At 40.2% G+C, this 12,321-nt stretch overlaps 1 protein-coding gene across 3 annotated transcripts in view; it reads right to left on the reverse strand.

The window, feature by feature from the left end:
* The window catches only part of BRCA2 (BRCA2 DNA repair associated), a 78,305-nt gene that overhangs the window by 28,327 nt on the left and 37,657 nt on the right, over positions 1–12,321 (reverse strand). For all 3 annotated transcript variants that reach the window (XM_034758653.1, XM_034758652.1, XM_034758654.1), the window contains exons 15-19: positions 12,019–12,206; positions 9,531–9,701; positions 8,874–9,228; positions 8,033–8,188; positions 1,909–2,053 (exon numbers count right to left, since the gene is read on the reverse strand). In XM_034758653.1, the coding sequence (XP_034614544.1) occupies positions 1,909–2,053; positions 8,033–8,188; positions 8,874–9,228; positions 9,531–9,701; positions 12,019–12,206 (1,015 nt within the window). The remainder of the gene's footprint in view (positions 1–1,908; positions 2,054–8,032; positions 8,189–8,873; positions 9,229–9,530; positions 9,702–12,018; positions 12,207–12,321) is intronic.

Genomic DNA, 12,321 nt, shown 5'->3' on the forward strand with positions numbered 1-12,321 from the left:
TGTGCAGCCCTCCCTTATACCGCGCCATGGAGGCGCCACTCCAGGGGTCGCGAGGGATGCTCCCCTATGGGTACTGCTAGGGAAAAAACTTCCGGCACCAGTGCACGTGGTGAGCACGCACACCTATTGTGGAATACACAAGCGCAAATCACTCAAAGAAGAACCACTGATCTAGATCATCCTTGCCATGAGTGCAGGGGACTGGACTAGATGACCTCTCAAGGTCCCTTCCAGTCCTATGAATCTATGATTTAACTTAACAAGGTATAAGTTAAGGGGTGAGCTCCTGGAGTTCATCACTATGCGTCATGCTTTAATTATTCTTGTGGCTTTTTCCTGAATCCTTTCCACTGTTTCAACATTCTTCTTGAATTATGGACACCAGAACTAGACACAGTAGTCCAGCAGCAGTTGCACCAGTGCCAAATAGAGGGGTATACAGACTCTGCACTCCTACTTGAGAGTTCTTGATGATGCATAGAAGGATCTAATTAGCCCCATTGGCCTCAGTGTCTCACTGGGAGCTCATGTTCAGCTGATTACCACCTTGACCCTGAAGTCTTTTTCAGAGTTAACTGCTTCCCAGGATAGAATCCCTCATCCTGTAAATATGGCGTATGTTCCTAGATCTATAACTTCATTGGGCCATATTAAAAACACACAGTTTTTGTTTGTGCCCAGCTTACCAAGCAATCCAGGTTGTTGTGGATCAGTGATCTGTCCGCTTCACTATTTACCATGTCATGCTGTCAGGAGGGGCTCACGACCTTGAGTGGCTACCTCAGGGAAGACTAATAAAAATAGGGCAGACACCCCAAACTGGTGGTATGTTCTATAATTAGATTTCAGCAAGCCAGTAAGAAATGTGAACTCCTGGATCACTGTAGCAGGCTCACTATGGAGTCACAGACAGTCCCCTACATGATCACAGTGGTCTCTTCTGGCCTTAGAATCTATGAACCTGGTGATAGCTAGAGGCCTGAGACCAGAAGAATTCAGAGATGCAGTTCACCAGAAATTGCGACAACAACCTCACTTAACTATCAGTGACTCTATACTTGTATCTGTGTATTCCAAGTCTACACCTCACAGGAACAAGTCCTAAATTATGTACAAAAATCTGTTAAGTTACAGTAGAACTTCAGAATTACAAACACCAGAGTTACGAACTGACCAGTCAACCACACATTTAAATTGGAACCAGAAGTATGCAGTCAGGCGGCAGCAGCAGCAAAGACACAGACATACACAAATTAAAAAAAAAAAAAGCAAATACAGCACAGTACTGTGTTAAACGTAAACTACTAAAAAAATAAAGGGAAAGCTGCATTTTTCTTCTGCATAGTAAAGTTTCAAAGCTGTATTAAATCAATGTTTAAATGTAAACTTTTGAAAAAAAAAAAACCACCATAATGTTTTGTTCAGAGTTACGAACATTTCAGAATAATGAACAATCTCCATTCCTGAGGTGTTCATAACTCTGAGGTTCTATTGCAGTATTTCTGGTGATTATTTACACGCGATGGGGAGTAGCAGCCCATCAGACTTGCCTTAAACATCTCAGAAATAACATTAAAAAAACAAAACAACTGCATTCAGACTTTGCAGAAAATCTTAGTACTATCTCCCAAAGAACTTCAGGAAAACTCCTTTTTCAGCATAAAGGAGAATCCTCTATAAACAAGATCCTCATGTTCACACAACACATTCCTATAACAATGAGAATACCTTTGAGACAGTGAAACAGAAGACCGGACCTGAAGAATGAACTGAAAAGCTTCTCTCTCTCTCTCTCACCAACAGAAATTGGTCCCATAAAAGATAATACCTCACCCACCTTGTCTCTCTAATATCCTGGGACCAACATAACTACAACTACACTGCATACTTGGAAACAAAAAGTTTTACCTTCATGCTGTTCAAATTCCACTTGGATTTGTGAAAACAGAGCTTCCAGGTGTTTTTGTCGATTCTCTGCATGCTTTGCAGCTTCCCTTTCTTCAGCGCGACCATTACGAAACACATATGATCCAGTTGGTATCTTTTCCACCCACTGGAATAAGAATTCAGATATAAAATTAAGGCTTTTATTTAATTATTTAAAAGTACCCTAACCCAGTCTTTTAAAATTCTATTCTCCCTCCAATAAGGCCAATTTTTTTAGGCTTTTTGAGGCTCATAAATTTTAATTTCAGTTTTGAAAAACTCCCTTATCTTCTCCCTCTATTGCAATATTTTCAATTTAGGTTAAAATCTGACATTACATCTGGTAAACTGGGTTTAATTCCACCACAAAAACTTGAGGGTTGCACTGATTACCAAGCGCATGATTTTACAAAAATGGAAGAGTAGGCTTATGCCCAAAATACAGCATTGGTATTCAGATCTGTCCGAATTAGCAGCCAAAAAAAGAATAGCTTACTGCCCTAGGAATCCATTATATGAAATCGAAGATATTTGGACCCTGTTTCTTTAGATATGTTTGAATACAAATAACAGACTGCTCAAAGAATGCCAGACCTCCATTCTAGCTAGCTGCCATGTCCCCCTCTAACTCCCTTCAGCTTTGGTTAATCTTCCTTTCTCCTCATGTACATCTTCTCCCATTTTACTATTTCAATCTCCACCTTATTGTGTTATGTTTATCTGATCAATTATAAATCTGAATCCGATCAATTATAAAATTGCATAATTCTGTTGGAGCTCCCATGAAGTATATGGTAACTGGGAACATATACAAGCTATAAATAATTTTGTATTTTTATCTGCTCTCTGAAAATTAATAAAGATAACTCCAAAGTTCAGGGCTGTAGCTTAGTTAAGATGACAGTTACAAAACAACAACAACTACCTCTGTTGCAGTTTAAAAGTGAGGGAAGAGTCGAAGACTGAAAGCAATAGTACAAAATTTTACTCATGAAGGACTGTTTGAAGAAATTGGACCTCTGAAAGGAACCATGACAACAGAAGTGCCTAGCATTACAAATGTGAAAGATGCCAGAGAGGACAAAGAGCATAGGTTGGAAGCAAGGGACAACTTTGTTTTATCTCAAAGAGAATTATTTGCAAGAAAACTAGCAAAACAAAAGGAAACGAGAATAGGAAATTTCTTTGCTGAGTATGCTCTTTCTGCTAGCAGCACTTCCCACAATTCTGAGATATATGAATGGTTCCCCTCCTTTTTGCAGTTCCAGTGATAATTAAAACATTGTAGCGCAGCCTGTGCTGATCACATACCTTTCTCTGGCTTGCTGCCAGACTATTCATTCCAAAACTGTGTAAGAACTCTTTGAATATTAGTAACAATTTCAGAGCCAACCAGAAAACTACATACACTACATTAACTAGCTCACAAACTAGAGATATAAAAATTAAATTTGTCCATTGACTAATAAGTCATACAGGAAGAGTAGAATTGTGGGAGATGCTGCTAAACAGAAAGAAAATTATTGGATAAGAAACTCTTCATTTTCCAGCCAACTGTCTCCCACATTTCTGAGACACATGGAAAGTAGCAAGCAATGCACATAAGTAGGAAGGGATATAGAAAGACGGAGACAGGGAAGTCTCCCCCTGAAATTAAATGCCAAAATGGGAACTATTTCTGGTTCACTACATGCAGCACCTTCCCTTCCAAAGGAGACCCCCCCCAAAGGACAGAAATTCCACCTTATAGAATCTAACAAAAGTTGTTAGTAGAGGACCTTGTTGCTGCTCTGCAGATTTCCTCAGTGGAAGCATAAGCTTTTTCTGCCCAAGATCTTGTAGACATTAATCTGATGCCTTGTATTGCTCCACATACATAACTGGCCAGGGATAGCTTGGATCCTTGAAGCCTTTGACACTGGGCTTGTAGTCCTTTCTCAAGATACCATGTGGCAGAGGAGGAATTGCTTTGTTTAGATGCACTGTACACCACTATGTCACACACTTTCTCTCCAAATAGGGAAGTGCCTGTGAATTTGGATGAGCACAGCATTTGTTTGTAGTGGGCATCTGCCATCCATGGGCACAACCACATTTGGTACCTGGCTGTTAACTGGATGTGATGGCCCTGGCTGAGAATCTCATAACATCCACTGAGATATCTGCCACAAAGGCTGTTGCTAGGGATATTTTCTTAATGATAGATGAAGTCAGGTTGGTCCTTGTTGTCCAGGGCATTTGGGTCATCCAGCTAGGACACTGGGGTGACTCTTGCAAAGGAGGCAGTGGCCAGGGACACTGAGGGCAACCAAGGAAGACTCAAAATCCCTTTGAGGGTGATTTCCACCTTACTATCAGTTGTATCTTTGGTTGGTATTATCCTATCTTTTGCTAATGGCATTGTAGCATCTACCTTTGATGTGATGGCATTTTTGGGCTCTTGCAACTTGTAGTATATAAGTGCATGTCTGCTTATATTTCTAAGGGGAATCCCATTTATCCCTGATCATATCTTCTAAAGAAGAATACAATGGGATTGCTTTTTCAGGCAGAGACTTGCCTGGCAGGTACTTGCCTTTGGGCTTCCCATCAGGTACCTGCTCTGGTTGGATCTGGATGCCAGATGTAACCTTTCCACGCATTTTTTTCCATGCCCTGCTCAGAGCCTGAATCAGAAAGCTCTCTCATCCTGAGTAGATGTGGTGAAGCCTGAGTCAGAGGTCTTAGATTTCTTGTAATTTTTTTCTTTCCCTTTTTATATTTTTTGACCACTATCCAGGAGTGTATGTCTCTCTCTTGTGGCCCTTTTTATCAAAACCTTGAGGCCTGTCAAGTTCTACCTCTGCATCATCCTCAACAAGGTCCCCTTTTGCCACAGTTCCTGGGTTAACTGCATTTCTGTTCCTTTTGTGGTCTCCTCCAGGGCACCTCTTTAAGGTCTCAGGACTCTAGCTGCCATCTCTCTATAGGTAGGATTTCATGTTTTTTCCCTCCAGACTGGAATGTTACAATTACAGTCCCGTTACAATTCACTGTGCTTATCCCAACAGTCTGACTTTAGTTCAGCACTTGCAGTTCTACTCTCTCCTAAGGGTTATGACAGCATTTACCAGTGACCAGACAGCCTTCAGTCCACACAGTACATTTATTTAGGACAAAAGCATTATAGAGGGAACAGATAATAAAATAAACTGCCTACACACATGCTAAGCTTACTGTCTGTTATCCACTTTCCACATGGAGACCCTAGCAGGTTTTCAAATTCCTTCAACCCCTTCAAGCAGGATTTTTCACTCTTGTTTAAAGTATCATGTCAGTTTGTAGATCAAGAGAAGGACTGAGTCAGTTCAGGATGCTCCTTTTGGTATAAAGCTTGTTTTTTGTATGGTGGGCTTCTTGAAGCTGATCTGAACCAGTATGTGCTATTCCTCCAGTTTGTGATACTTCTCTGGAGTTGTGTGCCTTTCCAGGGATTTCCAGTAATTACTCCCAAGTGAATTTTAGTTCCTGGAGGAAGATCTGTAACCCTCCTCCCATGGAGCCAGACTATAATCCCTACCTCACAGCAATACATATAGGTGTAAAAGTGCCCATAATGTCTTGCACATCTCAGTATTACAGTCATAGAATCATAGAAGATTAGGGTTGGAAGAGACCTCAGGAGGTCATCTAGTTCAACCCCCTGCTCAAAGCAGGACCAACCCCAACTAAATCATCCCAGCCCAGGCTCTGTCAAGTCGGGCCTTAAAAACCTCTAAGGATGGAGATTCCACCACCTCCCTAGGTAACCCATTCCAGTGCTTCACAGCCCTCCTAGTGAAAGAGTATTTCCTAATCTCCAAACTAGACCTCCTCCACTGCAACTTGAGACCATTGCTTCTTATTCCATCATCTGCCACTACTGAGAAAAGCTAAGCTCCATCCTCTTTGGAACCCCCCTTCAGGTAGTTGAAGGCTGCTATCAAATCCCCGTTCACTCTTCTCTTCTGCAGACTAAGGCCTTGGCTACACTTACCAGCTAGTTCGACGGCTGGAAATCGAAGTTCTGGGTTCGACTTATCGCGTCTAGTCTGGACGCGATAAGTCGAACCCGGAAGTGCTTGCCGTCGACTGCGGTACTCCAGCTCGGCGAGAGGAGTACCGCGGAGTCGACGGGGGAGCCTGCCTGCCGCGTGTGGACCAAGGTAAGTTCGAACTAAGGTACTTCGACTTCAGCTACGTTATTCACGTAGCTGAAGTTGCGTACCTTAGTTCGAATTGGGGCGGGTAGTGTAGACCAAGCCTAAATAAGCCCCGTTCCCTCAGCCTCTCCCCGTAAGTCATGTGCCCCAGCCCCCTAATCATTTCCACTGCCCTCCTCTGGACTCTCTCCAATTTGTCCACATCCTTTCTGTAGTGGGGGGCCCAAAACTGGACATAATACTCCAGATGTGGCCTCACCAGTGCCGAATAGAAGGGAATAATCACTTCCCACTGGCAATGCTCCTACTAGTGCAGCCCAATATGCCATTAGCCTTCTTAGCAACAAGGGCACACTGTTGACTCATATCCAGCTTCTTGTCCACTGTAATCCCCAGGTCCTTTTCTGCAGAACTGTCGCTTAGCCAGTCAGTCCCCAGCCTTTAGCAGTGTATGGGATTCTTCCGTCCTAAGTGCAGGACTCTGCACTTGTCCTTGTTGAACCTCATCAGATTTCTTTGGCCCAATCCTCCAATTTGTCTAGGTCAGTCTTTTGAAGTTTCCATGCTTTCAATGTCTCATAACTGTCACACCATCCCACTACCTGTGGGATGGGGTTTCATTGTGAGAAACCACTGATTCATGTAGGGGAGAAGAGGAGTTGTGTAGAAGACCTGCTTTATTTCCCCCGGGGAACTGAGGTCCATTTCAGTATTTTGGGGTAAATGATACACATGGTGTCCCTTAAGGAGTCTTTTCTTTCTGGGCTAGGTCTTTTGTGAAATTTACCTCCCTGAGCTGGCTGGATGGCGCTGATCTTATCCTTAGACTCTCTCCCTGAGATGATCAGAAACATCAAATTATTCTCCATTGGAGTTGCCATTCCTCGGGGGAGGGGTGTCCCAATATGTTAGTCTGACTTTCAGCCCGATGCACTGGCAGTGCGAGGGTTGGCTGGATGAGACCAGACATGGCATAAATTTGCCTTCTGATAAGCCTGTAAAAGCTGCCTCACATATGATACCACCTCTTTGGTTCAGCTCTGTGTTCATGGTGAAATTCAGCCATGTCTGAGGCAGGAGCAGAGGCAAGGAAGTGCTGCAGCAGTAGATTGAGGTGGTTGAAACCTGCTAAATACCCAATCCAGAAGATGAAAAGGAGGAAGAAGGGGTAAAAGTTGCTTGCTACTGTCCAAAAAATGTAAAAAAAATTCTTTGCCAGCTTTAATGGTCAGGAGCAATGCAAACTGCCACTAGCTCCTGCTGAAGAAGTCGAAGTTCTGCCATCAAGCTGGACAAGGGGCTGTGCTACAAAATTACTGAGAGGAGCGGGATCAGCCCATTCTTAGTATTGTGGGAGATGCTGGCCTGCAAAAGGAAGCGTGTATCTGAATATTAAAAAATTCCATCTGAATTTCTGGTGGTGTTTAAAATGACTCTGTTCTATTTTATATACATTCACAACTTATTTTCACTGAAATTTAAAAATAAAACGATAATAGGTCACACAGTGATGCAACCAACTCAGGCAAAACAAGCAGCAATCCTAACAATGCTCCTTAATTTTTAACTTCTATGCTGTGGTGCTGTATGCTACAAACTGAACCCAACTGGTCTGGTTTGTTCTGCTTTGAGCTGAAAGGTTGTTCGTCAACATTTTTCCCTAGCTTGCTCTCAAACAAGTCTCCCACTTTAAAAATTACAAAGTTCTGAAACTCTCTGTTACTCCAGACTCTGAGGAGCCAAAAGTAAAGCTGATTAGAGGATAATGGGCATAAATTGAAATAGTTGGTACACTGAGATATATACTCCTCTTGAAGTGTTAAGTCAAGTGCAGACATAATGAAGTGAGAATTTACTCCATTAGTATTTCACAAATGATACCTTATCTTATTAAACTTTTTAGCCCAAAACTATTCATACTGTACCTGAATAGGATAAGCTCTTTGAATAACTATATCGATACACCCAACAGTACCACCTTCACTGAAAAGTGATGACAAAGGCAAAGGAAAAGGTCTGGGATCCTGATGAAATCCTAGTTTGGCATGCCACCGAGCACGTCGAGTACTGTTAGCTGAAATCTGAGTAAATTAAGTATTTTTAAGTGAAAATGCCACAAACAGACCAAAAAGATCAGTAAGTAATTGAATTTAGAGGGAAAACTCTCGATCTAAAATGTTCTTATATGTGAAACTGAACATATTAAGGGTTTTCCAACTTTTTCGTAGTGTGAACCACATCTGAATAGAGAGATATGCAAACTGACGGCCTAATGTATTTTAGTGAATAGTGAGTGTCCATGAGACCTAACAGCCTTATTACTTCATACCAGAATAGAAAACTCCTCAAATAAAAATATTTCGCATGTCTCATACCCCAGAAACAACTTACATCCCAAATTCTCCTCTCTTCTTCAAAATCCTTCCCCCAAACCTACTTTTTTCATCCCCCTCCCAAACAATGTCTCACATTCTTGAGCAATTTAGTACCAAATTATTTAAAAAACCATTTAAAGAACACAATGTGAGCATGTAGTAACTTGATACAACTTTGCTGTATAAAAACTTTTCTTCATTTCCTACCTCTCTTGTATAATATCCTCTATCATGTCATGCCCCATCAAATCTAGACTGCAAACTCTTTGTGACACAGAATATATTTTTTATTTGCCTGCAAAACTCCATCTACGTCTATGGCACTGCCGAGATAACTACCACCATCCTCAAAATGCACATCTAATCAAGTTACAGTAATACGTAATTTCACCTTTAACATAAGAGAGTCTGGAGTTTCCAATGGTGTGCACGCATCTTGAGAGCCCACAAGTTCTGCTCCATGTACTATGATCTTCTGACCAACAGTCAGCCTTCTTCCATGTAACAGTGCTTGGAGAGGAGGATCCAAGAGAGCCCTAACCCCATACCACCCATCTGTAACTTCAATCACTGCTGCTCTTTTTTTGCTTTCCACAAGGTTTTTATTACTACAGATATCAGACATGTTTTCATTTAATGATATGATTTTAGAAACACACAGTATGAGTGTTTTTGCAGCTATATCATCTCTCTCCACTATCTTTTTGATAGCTGATCGCTGACTTTTATCAATTTCCAAATCATATCTACAAAAAAAAAAGGAACAGTGCATTCACAATACACTTAAAAATATACATGGTCTAAGATATTTTCTTTTAAATTAAACAGTGCTTAACTATAACTAACCAATCTATATGACCAAGCCCCTTGGCAGAAACTGGAATTTCTATATATTTTTGCAAATATTTATGATATATTTTAAGTATCAAAGAGATGAACTTAAATAACACAAGCATTCAAACAGATTCAGAAATATAAAATTGGCGTGTGCAAAATTCACAGAACTTACTGTGCAGCAAAAACCTTAAATATATTGCTGTACACTTACCTGTATTTTAACTGAAGTAGCACTCTTTCTGGTGTCAAACACCTATTAGCAAACTCCTGTGGAAAAGAGATTTCCATAGCTGCCAATTTCCATACAATCCATCTATAGTGGTTGTAGACCCAGGCTTCAGTAATTAGCTTTGGATCCACACCAGGTGTATCACAGAGTGCCCTGCATACAAATTTTTATAATATTAAACTGAACTCCATTTTAAGTTGTTCAAATTTGTATTTTCAATAATATTTTAATCTGTTATATTAGTACTTTGGTACCTGATACAGGAATACATCTAAGAGTGCATGTACTGGAAAATTACTGATAAAATACATATTTTAATATATCCTATTTATTGAGGAAATCAGGAATGGACATTGAATCAGAAAATATGAAAAATGTTGACAAGTAAATAAAATATTTTAAAAATCATTCTAAAATAATCAAAACCGAAGGTGCAGTGTTTTGCTTCATATGATGTCTTTTGGGTTGTAACTAATTTGCAAAATGGCCAGTAGCAAGGTAAAATATAATTGATTTATAAAAGTGCACAGTAGAGTTACACTGCATGTGTATATTTTGCTTTTAATTGATCGTCAGAAGGGCCTGCAAATGGGTAGGGATGGGGAGTGTGGAGGAAAGAGTTATGTTTGCCTCCTTTTTGTTTCTTATACCTTCTTAGACAATATTATGTATATTTACAAAATGTTTTGTATTTAGGCTAAGTTGTATAACTATGAACTGGATTCCCAGAATGCTTTGATTTTTTGTGGAAATTGACTTTCTATCAGAAGTTGTATGTTCTGTTAAGGAATGTTACAAATAAATTGTGTGCTGGGAGCAGAAAACAGTTCTTTTCCTTTACTGTCTAAACTTACTTTACTGTCTACTAATAACTGAAATGTTATTGTTTATGGTTGGTACAAATATCTTTGTATCCTGAAAATATAGGTATGAAACTAGATAAGAAAAAAGGAGTAAGGTGTATTTAATATTCTACTTGTCATAAACAAGTGGACTATATTTATAAGGCAAATTAAGCTCACACTTTGGGACAGACTGAACTGTTGCAATACTGTTCCCCTGAAACAGGTAATGTATAAACTCTTCTGTGCTGATCTATCTGATTAATAAATTGATTGAGCCAAGTTATGTGACATTTTGCTAATTGATAATCTAAACCAAACCACTAATAATGTATATAAAAAAGCCCTAAACAGCATATTCCCCCCTCAAATAAGAAAAGTTAGAATTTTTTTCCGCTAGTTGTTTTCCTTAATAATTTTAGGAATGTCTTGTCTCCCCATTTTTTTTTTTTTTTTTTGGTTTGGAAGACTCCTTGGACAACTCACAGTTAAGGATCAAGGGCTTTTAGTCCTTCATCTGAAAAGCAGGGGTGTTAAATCCTTAAGAGAACTTTTCAATCAAGCGTTTTAACAAGATAGGTATTAACAAAAAACTCACTAATTTTTAATCCGAATAAAAATGAGAAAATGAAACCAAACTAGCTGAGAGGGGTCATCTCCATGTCATAATCTTGCCAATACTGCAATTATTCAGAGGCTTCCAGAGTGGACAAACCCTGAATTTCTAATGTAGAAAGGAAAAATCCTTCAGGCCTTTCTTATAACTTCAAAAAGGTATGAATGAAAACTGGACCCACTGAAATCAACAGGAGTCTTACCATTGACCTTTGTGGAGTCAGGATCTCACTCTATAAATCCAACTTCCCTTTGCAAGGGAAGAGAGAGTAATAATAGAACTGGAAGATTTGCAAGTTCTCTCACCCATCATGCAAAAAACAAACAACAAAAACCTTCTCCCCGCCCCCCACCTGAAAAAGTCAAAAGATCTCAATCAAAAGATTCAGCAGGCTTCCAGGCTACATGAATCTTGAAAACCACTCCAAAAATATGCTCCTGATTTTAATATTAGTCAACCTTCTATATTCCTATTTGCAGATCACCACAGTGGAGAAATGGACAGATGACCCATTGCACATATTAAGCCTCACATAAATACAAAGGCTTAAAATATTCTTATGTACAATGGCATAAGTAGACTAAAATGTGCATTAATGACCTGTAGTAAGAGAGTAGCTACCATCCTATAAACACTTACTGTGTATACTGGTTTTATCATAGGGCGGGGTTATCAAACTTGGTTCGCAGCTTGTTCAGGTCAAGCCCCTGGCGGGCTGCATGACGCTTTGTTTACCTGAGCGTCCGCAGGTACAGCCACTCGCAGTTCCGAGTGGCTGCAGTTCGCCATTTCTGGCCACCGCTTCCCGCAGCTCCCTTTGGCTGGGAAAGGTGAACCACGGCAACTGGAAGCTGTGAGCGGCCGTACTTGCAGACGCTCAGGTAAACAAAGTGCCTCGCGGCCCGCCAGGGACTTACCCTGAACAAGCCACGAACCAAGTTTGGGAACCCATCATAGGGTAATATCATGTAGTAATATAGGAATAATATTTTCCTCAAACTCATAATCAAACCTGTAAAATTCTTCTTTCCCTGCCTTTCCCCCATCAGTAGGTATAAGCCATCCTCCATCAGCAAGCTGTATTCCATGTCCAGCCAGTAAATACTCCTTACTGAAAAAATCCTGGATGAGAAACTGGAAAGATTCTGCATTTATGCTGTTAACTTTTATGCAGTGCTTCGAAACACCATACATGTGCAGCTGTAAATGATCAAGTGAGAGACAGCAAAGTAAGAAAAACTATCCGCTACAACAAGCATTTCAGCAACCAGAAAATTTTCTTGTTAATTACAGAGTTATTGTAAAACATCTCCTT

The sequence above is a fragment of the Trachemys scripta genome, chromosome 1 (genome assembly GCF_013100865.1).
Source record: "Trachemys scripta elegans isolate TJP31775 chromosome 1, CAS_Tse_1.0, whole genome shotgun sequence".
Lineage (NCBI taxonomy): Eukaryota > Metazoa > Chordata > Testudines > Emydidae > Trachemys > Trachemys scripta.